General features: G+C 34.7%; 1 protein-coding gene across 1 annotated transcript in view; it reads left to right on the top strand.

Moving 5' to 3' along the window:
* The window catches only part of CHM (choroideremia (Rab escort protein 1)), a 184,215-nt gene that overhangs the window by 150,619 nt on the left and 11,509 nt on the right, over nt 1-22,087 (top strand). The window contains exons 12-14 of the mRNA XM_011975228.1: nt 1,011-1,107; nt 16,295-16,393; nt 21,796-21,956. Coding sequence (XP_011830618.1) covers nt 1,011-1,107; nt 16,295-16,393; nt 21,796-21,956 — 357 coding nt within the window. The remainder of the gene's footprint in view (nt 1-1,010; nt 1,108-16,294; nt 16,394-21,795; nt 21,957-22,087) is intronic.

Below are 22,087 nucleotides of genomic sequence, written 5' to 3'. Positions count from 1 at the left end.
AGCTACTTGGGAGGCTGAGGCACGAGAATCATTTGAATCCAGGAGGCGGGGGTTGCAGTGAGCCAAGATTGCACCACTGTACACCAGCCTGGGCAACAGAGTTGAGACTCCATCTCAAAAAAAAAAAAAAAAAAGAAACATTGACCTGAAGATCATTTAAAGTTTTTAAATATAAAGCCATCTAGCATATCATTAAATCATTAATGCCTAGGATAGTATACTACATATCAATAAATAGTACTTAAGAATAATTTTACATTTTACTTTTGATTCTGAATTTCTACTTTTATTAATAGAGTGTTTGAAAATTATTTGTTTTCAAATGTTTTGATATATATTTAGTTTGCTTGCTTCAATATGATTGGAATGGGTAACATCTTTAATTATTAGTGCTAGTTGCTGTTTTTAGCCATTATGAGTAATCAAGATTGATTTAATATAGTCTAATTTCAAACAGCAAAGTACACATATTTCAGAACTAAGAAGTCCTAATTGTATCCTTTGAAAATACAAATTGAATATCCCTTATCTGAAATGCTTGAAACCAGAAGTGTTTGGGATTTCAGATGTTTTCAGATTTTGGAGTGTGCCAGTTGAATGTCCCTAATTTGAAAATCTGAAATCCAACATGCTCCAATGAGCAACATGCTCCAATGAACATTTCCTTAGAGCATCATGTCGGCAGTAAATTTTGGATTTTGGAGTATTTTGGAATTTAGATAATGGTTACTCAACCTATAGTAAGTTTATAGTAAGAAACCTGTAGTAAGTAAGGATTAAATAAATATTAAATGTATTTAAAATAGTTGTTATCTATGAGAATTATGAAAAGATACATAAATATGTTTCAAATTCTGTTCCAAAATTAAATCCTTACAAGCCATATTTTTTTCAGACATCAAGAGATGTTTGAAAAAGATACTCAGTTTAGAAGTTAATAGCATTTTAATGTTAGAAGAATGAAAATGAGATCTAACAGCTGTGTCTGATACTTTATTTTTGCTTTTTAGATTTCCATTTTGACAGTGCCAGCAGAGGAACCAGGAACGTTTGCTGTTCGGGTCATTGAGTTATGTTCTTCAACGATGACATGCATGAAGGGCACCTGTAAGCATAGTGGAGTGGTTATTTGTATTTTGTGTTTGTTTAGGGGGTAAAGGGAGCAGCTATTACAGTTGTGAAGGTGCTATTTACAGAGATTTTCTCGCTTTTTTATTATTCACAGTTTTTGTTTATACAAAATATGGTTATAGAGTAAGTCATTTCATACCATCCCCTTACCTATAAACATTTCAGTGGCTAAATCTTCACAGGCTTAATGTTTTAGTTCTCCAGTGAAGGAATTTTATGACTTTCAATTCTAACTTTTATTTAGCTTATTGGAAACCTGGTTGCGTAACATTTTTTTTTTTTTTTTTACTGCTAATTGTTTTTTCTTTACTTTCTGTCTTAGTCCCTGTGAGCTGCTATGAAAAAATACATTAGACTGGGTAACTTATAAACAATAGAAATTTATTGCTCACAATTGTAGAGGCTGGAAAGTCCAAAATCAAGGTGCCAGCCGATTCAGTGTCTGCTGAGGACCTGTTCCTCATAAGTGGCACCTTCTGTGTGTCCTCATATGGGCAAGGGAGTAAAAAAGCTTCCTTGAAGCCTTTTGTAAGAACACTAATCTCATTTATGAGGGCAGAGCGCTTGTGACCTAACCATCTTCCAAAGGCCCTACCTTTTAATACTTTTGCATTGTGGGCCTACTTGAGGTATTAAGAGGTAATACTTTTGCATTGCATATGTCAACATATGAATTGTGGGGAGAGACAAATATACAAACCATAGCACCTTGAATTCTAAATTCTAAATCCAATTACTGAACTTTTTTCATGTATAAATTTTCCATTTATTTTGTTTTTTTATGAGACTAAAGTTAAGGACTACTTTACCTGCTCTTTCACTTATATGTTTCAAAATTTTTGTTTCCAGCAGCATTAGATATCATGCATTCTACAACATATTTCTTGATATTTCAGTAAATAGGAGTCAATAAGTATACATTATACATCACTGTGCCTAGACCTAAGCTATGTACTATAAGTATTAGAAGCAGAAGGTGAGATGCCTGATTTGAAATGTTTGTAATTGTTCTTACGGCTCACCTAATGGAACAAGACAATTTATTTATTAACTGAGTACGACATACTGTGCTAGGCATTTCATGGTACATAAAGATGAGTAAGATAACCCCTGACCATAAGGGATTCACAGTCTAGTTGAACAGATAAAACAAGCACAAAAGTAGCTGGAAGATGCAAAATATGAGAGGTACCAACAAACAGTGTACTCTGGGGATTCATAGAAGGGAGACATAATATCATTAACTAGAAAAATAGTTTTTGATCCTGTAAACGTGTTGCTCAGATTGTTACGTGAATTCTGAGAAGCAAAAGAAACTAATATGGTTTTGCGTGGTCACAAGGAAAACTTCAGTGGGGAAATGTAGAGCTACTACTTAAAAATGGAAAGTCTGATGCCAGCAGAGAAGGTTAAGAAAACTTTTCAACATTGCTATAATCCTAAACTTCCTTTGGAAAAGTAGCTCAGAGGGCCATTTCTCCTTTTATAGTGTATTAGTCGGTTTTCATGCTGTTAATAAAGACATATCCGAAATTCGGAAGGAAAAGAGGTTTAATTGGAATCACAGTTCCACATGGCTGGGGAGGTCTCAGAATCATGGCAGGAGGTGAAAGGCACTTCTTAACATGGCGGCGGCAAGAAAAAAATGAGGAAAAAACAAAAGCGGAAACCCCTGATAAACCCATCAGATCTCGTAAGACTTACTCACTCTCACGAGAATAGCACGAGAAAGACCAGCCCCCATGATTCAGTTACCTCCCCCCGGGTCCCTCCCATAAGACGTGGGGATTCTGGGAGATACAATTCAAGTTGAGATTTCAGTGGGGACACAGCCAAACCATATCATTCCACCTCCGGCCCCTCCGAATCTCATGTCCTCATATTTCAAAAGCAATCATGCCTTCCCAAGAGTCCCCCAAAGTCTTATTTCAGCATTAACCCAAAAGTCCACAGTCCAAAGTCTCATCTGAAACAAGGCAAGTCCTATCTGCCAATGAGCCTGTAAAATCAAAAGCAAGTTAGTTAACTTCCTAGATACAATGGAGGTCTAGGTATTGGGTAAATACAGCCATTCCAAATAGGAGAAATTGGCCAAAACAAAGGGTTTACAGGCCCCATGCAAGTCCAAAATCCAGCGGGACAGTCACATTTTAAAGCTCCAAAATGATCTCCTTTGACTCCAGGTCTCTCACATCCAGGTCACACTGATGCAAGAGGTAGGTTCCCTGGTCTTAGGCAGCTCTGCCGCTGTGGCTTTGCAGGGTATAGCCTGCCTCCTGGCTGCTTTCACAGGCTGGCGTTGAGTATCTGCAACTTTTCCTGATGCAACCAGTTGGTGGATCTGTCATCATTCTGGGATCTGGAGGATAGTGGCCCTCTTCTCACAGTTCCACTAGGCAGTGCCAGAGTAGAGACTCTGTATGGGGACTCCAACCCTACATTTCCCTTCCACAGTGCCTTAACAGAGGTTCTCCATGGGGACCCCACCCCTCCAGCAGCCTTTTGCCTGGGTATCCAGGCATTTCCATACATCTTCTGAAATCGAGATAGAGGTTCCCAAACCCCAGTTCTTGACTTCTATGCACCACAGGGTCAACACCACATGGAAGCTGCCAAGGCTTGGGGCTTGCACCCTCTGAAGCCACAGCCTGAGCTCTACGTTGGGCCCTTTCAGCCACTGCTGGAGTGACTGGGACACAGGACACCAAGTTCCTAGGCTGCACACAATATGCGGGGGGCGGCCCATGAAACCACTTTTTCCTCCTGGGCCTCTAGGCCTATGATGAGAGAGACTGCAGTGAAGGTCTCTGACGTGGCCTGGAGACATTTTCCTCATGGTCTTGGTGATTAACATTAGGTTCCTTGCTACTTATGCAAATTTCTGCAACAGGCTTGAATTTCTCTTCGAAAAATGTGTTTTTCTTTTCTACTGCATCGTCAAGCTGCAAATTTTGTGAACGTTTATGCTCTGTTTCCCTTTTAAAATGGAATGCTTTTAACAGCACCCAAGTCACCTTTTGAATGCTTTGCTGCTTAGAAATTTCTTCCACCAGATACCTTAAATAATCTCTCTCAAGTTCAAAGTTCCACAAATCTCTAGGGTAGGGCCAAAGTGCCACCAGTCTCTTTGCTAAAACATAACAAGAATCACCTTTACTCCAGTTCCCAACAAGTTCCTCAGCTCCATCTGAGACCACCTCAGCCTGGACCTTATTGTTCATATCACTATCAGCATTTTTATCAATGCCATTCAACAGGTCTCTAGGAGGTTCCAAACTTTCCCACATTTTCTTGTCTTCTTCTGAGCCCTCCAAATCATTCCATCATCTGCCTGTTAACCAGTTCCAAAGTCACTTTTACATTTTCGGGTATCTTTTCAACAATGCCCCACTCTACTGGGACCAATTTACTGTGTTGGTCTGTTTTCATGCTGCTGATAAAGACATACCTGAAACTGGAAAGAAAGAGGTTTAATTGGACTTACAGTTCCATAGGCTGAGGATGCTTCAGAATCATGGCAGGAGGCAAAAGGCACTTCTTACATGGCAGCAGCAAGAGAAAAATGAGGAAGAAGCAAAAGCAGAAACCCCTAATAAACCCATCAGATCTCCTGAGACTTACTCACTATCATGAGAATAGCATGGGAAAGACCAGCCCCCCTGATTCAGTTACCTTCCACTGGGTCCTTCCCACAACACGTGGGAATTCTGGGAGATACAATTCAAGTTGAGATTTGGCTGTGGACACAGCCAAACCATATCATATAGTGATTTGTGCTACAGGAAAATCTTAACCATGACGGTTGTTATTTTCTATTATTACTTTAACTATTTTTCATGTCTTTTTATCTGTGTTAGCTTCTTAGATATAAAATAAAACTGCACCTGTTATGATTTTTGTAATTTGTATTTACTTTATGTTTGTGAATATACTTTTTCAAATTTCCATTTTTAGTTTAGATTCACGGAGTATATGCACAGATTTATTACAAGGGTATATCGCATGATGCTGAGGTTTGGTCTTCTGTTTATCCTGTCACTCAGATAGTGAACATAGTACCCAATAGGAAGTTTTTCAGCCATTTCTTCCCTCCCTTCCTCCTTTTGGAGTCTTCAGTGTCTGTTGTTCCCATCTTTATGTCCATGTGTACCCCAGATTTAGCTCCCACTTATAAGTGATTTCATGTAATATTTGGATTTCTATTTCTGTGTTAATTCACTTAGGATAATGGCCTCCAGCTGCAGCTGCATCCATGTTGCTGCAAATGACATGATTTTGTTTGTTTTTTATGACTGCGTAGTATCCCATGCTGTATATGTACCACGTTTTTTTAATCCAGTCCACTGTTGATTGGCAGCTAGGTTCCATGTCTTTGCTCGTGAATAGTGCTGTGATGAACATGGGAGTGCATTTTTTTTTTTCTGTGCAATGATTTATTTTCTTTTGGTTATATACCCAGCAATGGGATTGCTTGGTTGAATGGTAGCTCTGTTCTAAGTTTTTAGAGAAATCTCCAAACTGCTTTCCACAGTGACTGAACTAATTCACATTCCTGCCAACAGTGTATAAGCATTCCCTTTTCTCAGCAGCCTGGACAGCATCTGGTATTTTTTGAATTATTAATAATAGCCATTCTGACTAGGGTGAGATGGTGTCTGTTTGTAGTTTGATTTGCATTTCTCTGATTAGTGATGTTGAGCATTTTTTCATATGTTTGTTGGCCACTTGTATCTCTTCTTTTGAGAAGCGTCTGTTCAAATCCGTTGCGTACTTTTTAATGGGATGGTTTTATTCTTGTTGATTTAAGTTTTTTATAGATTTTGGATATAAGTTGTTTGTTGGATGCATAGTTTTTGAATATTCTCTCCCATTCTATAGTTTATTTGTTTACTCTTTTGATAGTTTCTTTTGTTGTGTACACGCTTTTTAGTTTAATTAGGTCCCATTTGTCAATTTTTGTTTTTGTTGCAATTGCTTTTGAGGACTTGGTCATAAATTGTAAATAGCCTTCATAAATTGTTTTGTAAATTATTTTTCCGTTTGTCATATTTTAATATCCCCAGTCTAATAATTCATGTTCACTGTTGATAATTTGGAAGATACAAAAAAGAAAAGTTACTATAATTCCTCTACGAAGTAATGATAAATACCCTTGGTGTATGATTCTTTGTCCTTTTTTCTTTGTATGGGCATGCACATGTATTTTCATAAAATGCAGTATTGTTTTATGTACTGTTTTATAATATCTTTTTTAATAAATGTAGTACGAAAATGTTTTTGCATGTCTGTGATAGCATTTTCAGTTATTTTGGTTATGCCATTTAAACTGAAGTGAGACCTCAGTTTTTTCAGTAGTGCTTGGCAGGAGTAGAGGAATTATTGTCCCAAAGTTTTCTATCTTGCTAAGATACTCTTTCCTGGTCTTTTGCTAGAGAGTGTAGGTTTTTGTTGGGGCTTTTAAAATCTGAGTCCATTGGTGTTTCCAGTTGTCAGTTTCTATGGCTCTCACTTGGAGATATATGATACAAATAAACCCAGGGGACTCTGCCATTTTGCTCTTTTGGTCTCAAGTTCTCTAACCGGTCTGCTTTCTTCGTTCCAGTTTTCAGAGTCTTGCTATGTTGGTTTTATATATTATGTCCAAGATTTTTAGCTGCACTCAGGAAAAACCAGGATAATCTCCTTTATTCTTTCTGGATGTGGAAGTCTCAAAGTGCCCCCAAAGTTATACCGACTTACACATCCAATGGCAGTTTGTAAACAAACATGTCTGTTTTCTTCAAAGCTTCAAGAGCACTGAGTGTTATCTTATCAAAACTCCTTTGCCAATTTGAAAATTGAAATATTGTGTTTAAACTTGCATTTAATAACTCATAAAGTTATGAGTTATGAGCTGTACTTCGGCCCCTTTTAGCCATGACTAGAGCAGCTGGGATGCAGGGCACCACATCCTTAGACTTCACACAGCAGGGGGGGCCCTGGACCTGGCCCATGAAGCCATTTTTTTCCTCTTAGGCCTCCAGGCATGTGATGGGAGGGGCTGCCGCCAAGGTCTCTGACATGGCCTAGAGACATTTTCACCATTGTCTTGGTGATTAACATTTGACTCCTCATTACATATACCAATTTCTACAACCAGCTTGAATTTCTCCTCAGGAAATAGGTTTTTCTTTTCAATCTCATTGTCAGGCTGCAAATTTTCCAAACTTTTATGCACTGTTTCCCTTTCAAAACTGGATGCCTTTAACAGCACCCAAGTCACCTCTTGAATGCTTTACTGCTTAGAAATTTCTTCCACCAGACACCCTAAATCATCTCCCTTAAGTTCAGAGTTCCACAGATCTGTAGAGCAGAAGCAAAATGCTGCCAGTCTCTGCTAAAACATAACAAGAGTCACCTTTACTCCAGTTCCCAACAAGTTCCTCAGCTCCGTCTGAGACTACCTCAGCCTGGATTTCATTGTCCATATAATTATCAGTGTTTTGGTCAAAGCCATTAAACAACTATCTATGGAGTTCCAAACTTTCCCACATTTTCCTGTCTTCTTCTAAACCCACCAAACTGTTTCAACGTCTCCCTGTCACCCAGTTCCAAAGTCACTTCCACATGTTCAGGTATATTCTCAGTAGCGCCTCACTCTAATGGTACCAGTTTACTGTATGAGTTAATTTTCGTGCTGCTGATAAAGATACCGGAAACCGGGCCATTTACCAAAGAAAGGGGTTTATAATGGACTTACAGTTCCACGTGGCTGGGGAAACCTCACAGTCATGGCGGGAGTCAAGGAGGGGCAAGTCACGTGTTACATGGATGGCAGCAGGCAAAGAGAGAGAGCTTGTGCAGGAAAACTCCCCCTTATAAAACCATCAGATCTCTTGAGACTTATTCACTATCACGAGAACAGCATAGGAAAGAGCTGTCTCCATGATTCAGTTACCTCCCACTGGTTCCCTCCCACAACATGTGGGAATTCAAGATGAGATTTGGGTGGGGACACAGCTGAACCATATCACCGTAGCTTAATCAGTTTATCAGTACAAAACTAGACAAAGGGACTGGGTTTGGTTTTTTAGTCTTAATAGTAAGGCTTACACCAGGAAGATTGGCTGAGAGAGTTAAGTTTCAATTTATTATTTATACTATGCCTTGTTTCCAATAAAAAGAGAAGTTAATGTTCATTTAAAAATCTTGTATGCATTCTTTTTACAATAACATTCATTACTGGAGTAGTGCTATAATAGAGTTAATGTTTAATGTGTAATATATAACAAGACTTAAGAAATACACTGAGATAGAAATTGATATTTTTATCATTCACTTGCTCTTATTAAAGCTTAGATTCTTTTTTTTCTCCTTCTTTTTTAATGCTTTTTGCCTGTTCATAGACATTCAAGAACAATTTGTAACTTGGACGTTAAAGGTCTTTAATGGTGTATTTTCCTGCTGCTGCCCTAATTGAGAGTCATTGACGTCACAGATAGTTGCAAGTTGTTCTGTTCTCAGTCTGTCTTCTGAAACAACTAGCCTTATAATCTCATAGAAGGCTTTAAACCACCTTTTTCTTTTCTATTGGTTTCTTTCTGTTTCAAGTCAGAAAAAAAGAAAAGAAGCAAATATACCCTGTGTTTATTTTATGTATCCAAACCTGTTTGTAACTCATTTATTTTTCTCTTTTTAAGCTCCCCAAGTATGAGCAAATTATTTAGTTTAGAATGTTACACAGTCATTTCTCTTTCCTAACTACTTTTACTTTCAAATCTCTTTTAAGGGTTTTGACTTTCCTATACCTTTTGAATAAAGCATCTCCTGAGCACAATGGAACATGTTTTAAAATTCACATAATTGTTTCTTTACAGAATAATTTAGAAACATAATTTCATTATTTTCCAGGTCAAGCTTCAAAAACTGAAAATGCTAAATATGCTTATTTGTGCCATAACATCTCACTTTTGGGGGGGAAGGATGTGTGGAATTTGACATTACTCAATTGGAAAGAAATGTATATTCAAAAGAATTTGTTTCAATTAGAATTCTTGGTGGAAGACTTTTTACCATTCTATCTGAATGGTGTTATTTATATATGTTTACATTAGCTATGTGGTGGAATTCTCATATTTGTAGTAATTATGTTGTTGAAATGTTTGCGATCATCCATTTGATCATGGTTTTGTAGAAATCAAACAATAAAATAGTGTTTAAGAAGAATAAATTTTAAATGTAAATTTTATATTTTAAAAAAACCACTAACTTTAAATGGATTTTGTTGTGACTTATTTTCTCTTCAAACAGTTACTTAAAATAAGTGGACAAACACATCTATACATTTAAACTTTGGTTCCATTGTACAAGTGGCAGACATGTAATCAGTATTGCTAAATGAGTGGAACCGAGTGCCTTCCTTGCCCTAAAACTTGATGCTGTAATAATGAAATCATGAAATAAACTTACTGTTCTTCCTGTCGGAAGAATCATTTGACAAATATTGGCAAGTACTGTAACTGATGTAGTTATACTTGAATAAATCAAATATAATCAAAATATAGACCAATGAGACTTTGTGACTTGTACCCATACCTCAAAGTTTATAAAATGAAATTTATAGAAAGTAAATGATGTAAACTTTGATGATTTAGAGTTCAGTTGTTTAACAAAGAATGTATTTTAAAGATATGTTATTCACGAGCAAATTAACTTAGACATACTTATTACAAAATTATGGGTTTTAGAGAAATTATGGGAATTCTTCAGTAAAAATTTAAGCCTTTTTGTAGTTTTAAACACTGGATTTCATTTATGTCTAATCTAGTATGTCCATTATTCATTAGCCATAACAATCTATATATGAAGATGTATTTTTCTTTGAAAAATATTACTGATTTTAAAGGTATTATTTTCCCCACATAAATCCAAGTAGATGAGGAAGTTTAAATTTGTCACAGGTACTCTACTCTTAACTATGAAGGTTTTATGTTGTCTTTAAGTACATATTAAGTATTCACTTGTTAACTAATTCTGATACTCATTTTATCTTTACTTCTCTTCAGTATCTACTACCCAAATTTATCCATTCTTAAATCAGCACAAGCTTTTACTTTCTTCCCATTGAGCACGGGGTAGAAATTTGCAAATTTTTAGTGTCGACTAATCAGGTTTGACTAATACTGTGGCACTTTATATTAAATATTATTTAATTATTGTCACTTTCAGTGGTGTATAATATATAAAACATTAAATCTTAATGTTTTAGATATCATGTAATAAGGTAGAATGTATAATTCTGTGTTTTCAACTTCTCAGCCACTTTTGTCTTTATACAAGTCACACTTTTTACGCTTTTTATTTTTAATCCTGTTCTATGCAAATGCTATATTGTATGTAGTCTTAAGTGTGTGCTCAAGAATGTGCTTAAGACATAGAACTACCTCAGAGTTCACTTATACTTTTTATTCTCTTTAATGACTTTTCATAGATGTCACATTGCCTTAAATTTGGTTTGATTTAGAATTTGTAAAACCATAAGTATACCACTGAAGTTTACCTTCACAGATATGGGAATAGTATATATGAAAGGTTCTTGAAAGGCAAATAAATAGTTCACTAAACAAGGGAGATACATTTCATTAACACAATCCGTATAGTGGTGGAGAACATAGGCTGGGTTCAAATCCCAGTTTTTACTAACTACTTGACTAACCTTAGGCAAGTTACTTAATTTCTCTGTGCCTCAGCTTTCCTATCTGTGAAATAGGAATAATGATAGTATCTACCTCAGGACTGTTATTAGTATCAATGTTACTTAAGCCGATATATTGATAGACTGATAGGAAATCATGGTTACCCAGTAATGTAGGCATTTTTCTAAGCAACTTTGGGTTAGCCTCGTTTTTGCATCTGTTTTTAAAGTAGTAGAGTTACGTTTTGTAAAATCTAAAGTCCGCTTAAATTTTCCTCCCCTCAGCTAATTTGGTTCAGGTTACTGAGATTGTTAAATAACTGAAATGTATTTGTTTATTGTGTTTTTCAAAGCTAAACAAGCCATATTTTTTTTCACAGAGTTCATCTTTCAGGACATACCTAATATATTTATTTCTATTCATCTTATATCCTAAGTGAATTTAATATGAGATTTACTTTCTTTTAAAGTCATTTGTAAATGAACAAAACATTATCTTTGCAACCCTTCCATTTGACGTTCATTTTCATGTTCTTTGCAGTATTTACTCATACACTAGACATTTTGAATTTTTTTCATACATACTAATCAGGCAATAACAGCTGTTTTATTCTGGGATTTGATGTTACAGGATGTTATTTATCTGTGATATGATTATATATTTGTGAATATATAACGTGAAATATATATATGATATACATAATAACACAGAATTTCATGTAGATACTGGTTTATATACTTTTTCTGCTTTTGTGACCCTATTTTTAAAGTGCTATATACCTTTTATAAAAATGAGTTAGATACTGATTTAAAACAATTATCAGTGCCTTTTTCATTTGCTTTTTGAAAATATGACATTTCAAATTATTATTATTAGTTTTGTCACAAGACAAAGATTTGATTTTATTCTACGTAAACTAATTTTTCTTCCTGATCTTAAGGTGACGTTCTGGATTTTTTTTCTTAAATTCTACTGAGAAAGTGTAAGTTGACTATAGACTTTTTCATAGTAGAATTTAAAAATTAAATTGTGTGTCATATGTCATCAAACTCATTTCCTTACTTGCTACCATAGAGAAAGTGTGTCTGAGCTTCTCTGTTTTATTGATGCAGTCATATCCTCATTTGTGCTATATTACATAAATTACATGTGGCCTTTATAGTTATATGAAAGATATGTTACCAGCCACATTGATCTCTATGTAAATTCATTACATATTTCTAGTTAGGTTGCACAACAAAGCCTACTTGCTGACTAGCCTATAAATAAAGATTCTTTAAATGCATTTGGAACAATTTTGCCTGCTTGTATAGAGTGAATGACTGCTATATGTGGTAACCTCAGAAGCTTGAGGAATAGATTTCCTGCCTTTTACAGCAAACATTTACTTAGGTTTTACATTCACATTTGTAATGCCATCCGTTTTGATTTAAAATCTGTCATCATTGAAAGAATCGTAGCTGGTGAGTAAGGAATTACTTTCGTAAACTTGAGACTAGAAGAGGTCTTATAGATGGACTAATTGTACCCCTTCATTTTAATTACAAGGACACTGAAGCCAGAGAGAAGAACTGACTTGGCCAAGTAGATATAGAGAGCTGAAGTGAATACCAGACCCATGTAATCATCCTATACTATGTCACTCTGCTACTGTACATTGGACTTGTTGCTTTTAAATGTGCTCATTATTATACTTGTGCATATTCTGAGTAGAAATCCTACTTCTTATGTGTTTCAAAACAACTCGTAAGAGCGATCAGCATTCCAAAGGCAGTTTTGGAGAACTAAAAGTGTGTTGTTATTTCTAGTTTTGTGTTGAGTTACTTCTCACTTCTAAATTAAGACTTACTTTGCACTAAGATTTCTTTAATGCCAATACAAATCAAGTATATTGCCAAAAGAGGGATTGTGATAGAAAATACATGTTTTCATTAAGTCTTTGGCCATTTTTAGCTCATTAAGCCTTTAAGCAGTTGCTAAATGAAGTCAAAGGAGCATAATTTATAAAAAGATAGAGTTAGGATTTAAATTTTTTTTTGTTCAGTTACAATCTCACATGGTGCCTGTGGGAAATGTTTCCACTTGTATTGCATCTTCCACAATCTTAGCAATAGTTGTCAATTGGTACTAATGAAATGTAATACTTTTAGGAAAGCATTTGCCCTGCGTGATCTAACTGGTGGTCGTCGTTGGCCTGTATTGAGCAAGTTAATTATTTGGAGAAGAATTAAAGTCACAAAGATGCAAAGAAGAATTTTACATAATTGAATTTTAGTAGAAACGTGATAACACGTTCTACATGTTTGGTTTTGAGTTTACCTTATATCCTTAAGGTCTTCAGACTTTTTGCTCATTTATCCCTTGAACACTTTACAAGTTGACATACACGGTTTTTCATCAGAAGAGTCAAATAATTGCAAAGAATATAATTTCTAACATCATAAATATTGACTTATAGTAAAACTATAACATTACTCATTTAAATGTATTCAGTGGAATCTAAGTACCAGGGATCTTTGGTATCCATCACCTATTTAAAAAATAAATGCAAATAGAATTGTTTTGAAACTTTCTAGGACAATAAGCTCCTAATTATCTAAAATTTTCTTCTGGATTTAGTAATTAGTGCAATTATTATTTCTACAGAATTAATCTGTCTTAAATATATTACAGTTTTGGTAAATATTAAACAGAATAAGTAAAATTTGTTGAAATGTGTCACTGAATGAAGTAGGAGGGGTGGAGCTGAGCATCTGTATGAGAACCCCCTTATAGGTGATATAACTTGTGAAAAGTCCTCTTGTATCCTCACACACATCCCTGTTTGAATGCTGCTGACTTAAGTGACTGACTGTGCCTTCTGCAGGATAGAATCACATAATATAATTTATTGACTAAGGACAGACACTCTGCAGGCAGACCATATGGGCTTCAATTCCAGCTCTGTGTCCCAATTCTTCCTTGTGCTAATTGCATGACTTTAGGAAATCTGTGTAACCCCCCATCCCTCTGTTGTCTCATCTGTAAAATGAGAATAACAGTTTGCTGTTGCACAGGTAAAGTGAAATAATACTTGTAACATGCTATATATGCTCGTAATATGCTATAATACTTGTAACATAATAGTGTCTGACACATGCATGTTAGTTGTACAGTCAACTCTAGATATTCTTTTAAATGTATTTTGAGAATTTTATAGATATATCTTAATGTGTTTATAAGCATTTCTCAGACAGATTTAAATAATTTGAGATTACCAATTGGTACTTCCCTTTACTCTTTCCTGGTAAATCAGATAATTTCCCACATTTTATACAAGAAACTAGTCAGAATTTCCCCATGAATATGTACACATAGATCTATTGGTATAGGAATGCATATCTATTTAAGCACAAGAATACTTAATGTTTGTCCGTGACAGTGAGACAAATTATAATTAACAAACATTTATTGAATACCCACTTTAAGTAAAAGTTGTATTTAACAAAAAGGAGAAAAATCGACTCTAAAGCTTGCCCCTGCAAAGGACTTACAAGATATATTAAGATTAATAAACAAATGTTGGGAATCATTGAATTTTACAAATAGCACAATCAGCAATCTCTGATTTGAAGAGAACCAAAATGAATTCAGTGATCTATACTAGAAGGTGACCTAGGTAGCAGGAAAAGTAGGAAGGATAGGGGAAAAAATAGTTATTCATACCTTAAATTCGTATTAATAGATCAATTAACAATGTAGCCTCTAAGCAAAGTCATGGTATAGGGATTCGAATTCAGCTTATTAATGTCTTTGTAAGAATTGTTATAAAACTCATTAATCATGAGATGATAATCTTACACTTCACTACTAGACATTTTTCCTAGCATAACCTGAACTCTCTGTTATGTTGGTAAGAAATATAATGATATATTAACTTAAGTGTATCTCTTTAAAATATATGTCCTGTTTAACAGAACCAATAGTTTAGCCATTAAGATATTTTTCAAAATATACTTATTTACATCCAGGTTCATCTGCTTTTTCCCTAATAAACGTAAACAAACAAAAAACTGGAAAATTGAGAACTTTGGCATGAGCATTTGTATTTCATGAGATTTTGAAATAAGAGACAGGATAGGTTCTCTTATATGGATTGCTGACCTTCGTAATTGCATACCCTGTTTAATTCAGTAATTATGTAGGAGGATTAAGTCTTATCCCCACTAATGCTATACAGCATTTGAAAAAAGTTAACCAAAATAATTTTTGTTATGATGCTCATTATATCTTTGGAAATAATTAGTACTATACATCCTACAGTATCCCAGAACCAATGAGAATCATTGTTAAATTCATGTAAAAATAATGCTTAAATAAGGTAGACCTATTATTAGGCCTTGAGTAATTCAGGAACCATCCTAAAATATCACTTCCTTTGGTGGGCCTGGGAGGGAAAAAGCTACAAAATTTGATTTTAGTTCCATGGTTATTAGAGTCCCTCAATTTATGCTTAGATATATTTTAGAATAGTTGAATATGGAATGAATTTTGACAATGTGAATCTTATTCTGATGTTGGCTTTCATGATAAAATTTGAACTGTCTTCCTGGAGTTTAAAAAAAAAATTCTACTAGTCTGAAACTCTTGGAAAAGAAGTGGGTGTATCTTTCTCCCCCTACTAATATAGTGGGAGGAGAAATTTCTCGGTACTTACTGTTCTCTAATATATTCTTTCTGCTATTATTGTATCTCATCCCAAATAACAGGACCATAAGAACTTCTTTCATTTGGAGATCCCCTTACTCCTTTATTGCAAAACACGGAACTCTTTATTCTTTCTTCACCTTTTGTGCATAGGCCTGTAGGAGTTTTAACGGAATTAGGTTACAATATTTTACTTCCGTGAAGGGCCTTTTTTGTACATGATTTTCTCTAACATAAACATTCTGCAGGTTTCAGGCCCCATAACTCTGTAAATGCAAAAGGAAAGTAATTTGAAATTCCTGAAAATATTATAGACTGTTTTAACCTATGCCGTTTTATGTGCTTTCAAGTATATGTGATTGTAACTAAATCAGCAGTGTTCTCCCAAAAGGTTTTTAGAGAACCCTGTAATTCATAGATGATGTGTTGTTAACTTATCAGCAAACATGTATAAATGGATTTTTCTGTCTGCAGTGTATGAAGTGTATTCTCTTAGGTAAATACATACCTCACTTTCAGCCTTTCTTTACCCAGTTAATCTTTAGGAATGTCGTAAGTTATAACAAGCTCTTTTCTGTGAATAAATGATGTCTAAGATTTTCTACTCTGTTTTATCAAATTAACATCAACTGGTTCTTCTTGGGTACTTGTTGGGTACTTCTTTTAGCTGTTAGTTAACATATGTTGTAACTACCATGACTTGCTCAGCTCTCTATTATCCATAATACCAGCTTCATGCCTTAAGTATGAGTAAAATAGATTTGTGATGAGAAGGAACTCAAACTTTTTTTTTTTTTTAACAGATTTGGTTCATTTGACTTGCACATCTTCTAAAACAGCAAGAGAAGATTTAGAACCAGTTGTGCAGAAGTTGTTTATTCCATATACTGAAATGGAGATAGGTAAGAAAAATAATTGACTCATGATGGAAGGGTAATGTAACCATCATAATCTTCTTAGATATATCATGAAAGTTTCTGCAACCTAAACTGAAATGTGATGTATTTAACAACAATTCACATGTTTTGGTAAGATGGTTAAGCATAGTGTCTGCCTAAACATGTAGGAAAATGTTCACTCTACAATGTTAAAGGAAATATATGCATCATACACACACAAAAAAGCATAATGAAGCACAAAAATATACATTTATATTTATAGTTACACAGAAAAAGGATTGTTAGAAAATTTTGGTGGGATTATGGGCCATTTTCCTTATAATTTTCTTTATTTTACAAGTGTTGTACAGAAAGCATATCTTCCTTTTTCAGAAAAATGTATCTTCCTTTAAGGAAAAAAGATTCAAGTAATAGATTAAAATATTAATTGGCAGATGTAGAAATCCTTTCCTATCTAATAGTCTTTTTTTTTTTTTTTTTTTTCCTTTTGAGACAGAGTCTCACTCTGTCGCCCAGGTTGGAGTGCAGTGGCGTGATCTTGGCTCACTGCAGCCTCCACCTCCCAGGTTCAAGCAATTCTCCTGCCTCAGCCTCCTGAGTAGCTGGGACTACAGGCGAGTGCCACCACACCCAGATGATTTTTGTATTTGTAGTAGAGACGGGTTTTCCCATGTTGGCCAGGGTGGTCTGGAACTCCTGACCTCAGGTGATCCGCCCACCTCGGCCTCCCAAAGTTCTGGAATTACAGGCGTGAGCCACTGCATCCGGCCTCTAATAGTCTTTTAATACATAGTGTACTAGTGATTTAATAAATATTTAACTCCCAAAAGTGTATATGCTACTTATTCATAGGGGAAACACATTTTAAAATTTTCCCCCTATATAATAGGGTAGCACTTGCAGCTATGAATGGAGAAAATATGGCATATTTTCTGTGTAAATGATAAAAGAAGCCTTTTGAATTTTCTTTTATATGACGTGAAGGTGATTTTTATTATAGGATTTGTATGTGCACTTGAATCTTGATCATTTTCTTCCATTGATTTATATGTCTTTTTTTGCATGTCACTTTTGTTCATGCAACCATTTATTTACTCATACCTGTCCTGTTTCCTTGCAGCTCATTTCCTATGTGGGTTGCTTATTTTCTTAATGCAGAGATAGTGCGTAGAGGGGGGTTTATTTACATGAGAAGACAAGCTGTTCTTTAGTTTTTTTTTAAATTTTATGGGTACATACTAAGTGTGTATATTTATTGGGTACATGAGCTATATTGATACAGGCATACAATGTGGAGTAATCACATCGTGGTAAATGGGATACCCGTCACTTTAAGCATTTATCATTTCTCAGTGTTACAGTCATTCTAGTTATACTCTTTTAGTTACTTTAAAGTTCACTGTAAATGACTGTACTCACCCTGTTGTGCTATCAAATGCTAGATCTTATTTGTTCTGTTTATGTTTTGCACCCTTTAACCATCCCCACTTTTCCCTCTTCCTTCTCCATTACCCATCCCAGCCTCTGATAACCATCATCGTACACTCTATCTCCATGAATTACATTGTTTTAATTTTTAGCTCCCACAAATGAGTGAGAACACATTAAGTTTGTCTTTCTGTGCCTGGCTTATTTCACTTAACATAATGAACCTGTTATGTTCTCAGGGGCTAATATCAATTATGTTTTTTGGGAGTTATCCAAATAAAGTATTTGAAAACTTCACTTTAGTTTGGGAGTTAATTTAAAAATTAAATTATTTTAGTTATAATTTATTAATTTGTAAATTGCTTATATGTTTTCTTTATTGGAAAGTATCATATAAGTGTTTGGATTATTAAAAATTTGATTGCCAAGGTAAAACACATGATAATATTCCTAAATCTAATATGGAGTCATAGTTTTTTTCTTTTGGCTTTAATTACAACTATACTTTGTGTAGAAACCCTGAGTTTCTTAATTATTTCTGAAATTTTAAATAATTATTATGTTGTAACTTCATTGTGTGGTAGTCTTAATGCACTAAATATGAATCATATCATTACTCTTCACTTTTTAAATGCATTTAATTTTCTTTAAAAAAATATCCAGCTGGGGGATATTACATGTTCATTACTTAGCATCCTCTATCCATTTTAGATTTTTAAACATTAATCTTAATAGTTAAAGTGATCCCATTTTTGAAATGATGTATTGTTTAGAACCTGAGAGGAATTCTTTGGTAAGAACTATGTGCTCAGAGGGGTCCTCAGGTGCACTGAGGCACTGAAAAGCTAGTTTTCACTGCCACATGGGCCTTTTTATCATCAGGATGAGGTAGTGGTCATATTTTAATTAAAATGTCAGAACAAATACTGTTGGAGTTATTGAAAATGAATCACCAGATAAAGTGAGCACTGGGCCATGGCAGGTCAAAGAGGCAAAGTCACCTGGAGAAGAGAACTCAATTCATTTTCCTGCCTAAATGAGGAAGAAGGAACTTTATGAGCAATATGAACTTTTAATACTTTAAAGCACATTCTTCTCTGTAGCAGAAGCCCCTATTTTCACAGATTGGTGGCTTTTAGTATTATGTTTTGATTATTTGACATTCATGTAATACCTTATGCTTTACTGCATTGTAAATATTGTAGTTTAAAACATGTACCAAAGGAATAACATTATTTGGGCTTATTTTCTTTTTGTTTGTGTTTGAATTCTACATTCTTTGTGCTTCATAATCCTCGGTGAAAGTCAGCCTAGTCACCTTTTAGAAAAAAAATCTGTATAATAGCCATCCTAGTACGTGTGAAGTAGTATCTCATTGTAGTCTTGCTTTGCTTCTCCCGCAATGATTAGTGATGTTCAACATCTTTTCAAGAGCTTATTGGCCATCTGTCTATCTTCTCTGGAGAAATATCTATTCATTGCCTTTGCACATTTTTTTTTATTATTATTATACTTTAAGTTCTAGGGTACATGTGCACAACGTGCAGGTTTGTTACATATGTATACATGTGCCCCTATGACAGTCTCCACCACTCTGCCGGTATTACCAACATAGTTTACTCTATCCCTAAACACGGCATGCAACTGTAGACACCATTTCTTGCTTTGTTGTGGTTGTTGTGCTATAGTTGCTTTTCTTCTACCTACCCTATTCTACACTTACTCCAGTTTAATTTGCCCAACATCCTATTCTAAATTGCCTATTACATCTTTAGTCCTTCTTACTATCAAATTGAATGAAATGAGCTACTGCAGAAAACCAGTTCTACCACCGGCAACTTGTGATGCACTGCTAGCCAAAGCTCAGCAACTTTAATATTTTTTGACAGTTCTGCACTTCAGAACTGCATGTTATTTTTCCAGCTATCTCTTTGCCTTCCAGCTGACCTCAAAGAAAGATGAAGCAGTTATATATCTCTTTAAGGTTTTAAGGTCAAAGCCTGATAATGCCCTTGTATCCAGAGCATTTATCTTCAGTCTGTGTCAGTTTTTCACCTTCCTCATGGTTTCTTTTCAAAGTTTCAACCTCTATAAAATTAGTTTAAATCTATTGGATTATTCGTTTCCTCCAGCTTTTATTAAGTGGAGTGTTCCTTTGAGCTGGATCTTTAATGAGATAGAAGATAAACTCTCCTAGTATATGCTTAGAAATGGGCTGGGCAATATTAAAGACTTTCCAGACCTTAGCCCACTTGTTAGCAGTGCTCCCCAAGTCTGGTCTACCAAATCATAGGAGATACATTTAAGTACCTTCCCATAAGATTTGTGTGACTAAACTCACTAATCAGTTTACTAAGAGCCATATGGTGTTAGCTATAAAATATGAATTCCTTATGTTCCTTTATTTTGTCAATAGATTTAACCACCTAATATGTTCCTACATGAAGTTAGTGATATCTTAGATGACTCATAGATCTTGGCACTAGAAAGGAGCAGCTTAGGAGATCACTTCTTCCACTCAGAGTTTCTTCATCCTATTCCACTAATAATTATGGATTATTCAGGATGAACTAGGAAAATAACTTATTTGGTATTCTTATAGTGGAGATACTGTAAATTAAATATAATAAAATCCTGTTTATCCTGATGTGGGAAATAGGGCTTTCTTGTTAATTGAATACTGCAATTAGGTAAAAATTTCTCTACATTGATTACCAATTAAATAATAGTTATTAATGAGATAATTATGCCTTTAACATTTTCTTTATTATTCATGAGGTACTTCATGGTCTTGGGCAATCTTCATAAACATTCATTATTATTTTTGTACAAAATTTGAACTTTTGTTCAGATTCAGGCTAAAGAAAACTCTCTAGTCAATGAATGTATCCACAGCAATATTTTATGTTTTCAAACAAAGAAAATCTCATTATAACAATTTTAAAGAGGAGAGGCAAATAAATGATTTTCATATTAGCAAGAAATAGGCTTTATGCATTGAGATTAATAACATTGGACCTTTTTACAAGCATATCGTACTTTGGATCATACCTGAAAATACAATAACATCAATTCAGAAATTATTTACTGAGCATCTGTCATGTGCTAAGCCCTATATTAGGGAACCAAAAACAAGGGAGGAGAGTAAGAACTAAGTCTACTTCATGTGTGTATCCCCAGCTCCTAGCTCAATGCCTAACACGCGTAATAGACACATGCTCTTAAATGAGAGAACATATGCTCAAAATGGCATTCACTGTTATGACTTCATTTTTGATATTTGTTGGTTATCATTAATTTTTTAATCCAATAAGACAAAGCATTAGGATGTGAGTTAGGACAACAAAGTTTTAATCCTATATTTACTATTTTTGTAATAATAACTTTATCGATATATCATTCATATACCATATGATCCACCCTTTTGAAGTGTACAATTCAGTGTTTCTTAGTATATTTATAGAATTGTCCAAACATCACCACCATCAGTTTTAGAACATTTCTATCACCCCCAAAAGAAACGTCATACCAATTAGTGATCACCTCCCATTTGCCCCCAGTTTCCTTCAGCCCTAGGTAACCTACTGACCCACTTCCTGCTTATCCTAGACATTTCATGTGTATATACTATTGAATTACTATATAGTTTATCAAGTTGGTTTGTCCATTTGAAACATAAGGAAATCAATTTATGTTGTCTTCTGTCTTTATAGGGAAAATTTAAGCATGAATGTGATCATAAACCCTTTGATACTAGTGAGAAGTAATAGAAGTCCAAAAGAGCACGATTGGAGTAAAATCTAATTAACTTACTCATCAAAATAGTGTGTAGATGCAAGTTTACTGATTGTTTACATACAAAGCTCTGATTTACTACAATGTCTAGTCATGGCTTAATCGGTAATAGGCTACACAGTGTAGTAATTGACAAGCATATTGTATTTTAGAATGTAAATAAAATTTATTTATATGTTTAGAAAATGAACAAGTAGAAAAGCCAAGAATTCTGTGGGCACTTTACTTCAATATGAGAGATTCGTCAGACATCAGCAGGAGCTGTTATAAAGATTTACCATCCAACGTGTATGTCTGCTCTGGCCCAGATTGTGGTTTAGGAAATGATAATGCAGTCAAACAGGTAAGGCTGTTGATGTTTCTCAGTTTTGTGTTAGGATGTTTGTGTGGTTGGGAAATATTTTTTCCTCTGGGAGGAGAAAAAAGTCTAGAAAAGCATCTCTCAATACCATTTCTGTAATTTGCCCTAAAAGT

Source organism: Mandrillus leucophaeus, unplaced genomic scaffold (assembly GCF_000951045.1).
Source record: "Mandrillus leucophaeus isolate KB7577 unplaced genomic scaffold, Mleu.le_1.0 Scaffold1520, whole genome shotgun sequence".
NCBI classification, from domain to species: Eukaryota; Metazoa; Chordata; class Mammalia; order Primates; family Cercopithecidae; genus Mandrillus; species Mandrillus leucophaeus.
Note: the sequence above shows the minus strand (reverse complement) of the source record. Positions and strands in the feature narration are given on the sequence as shown.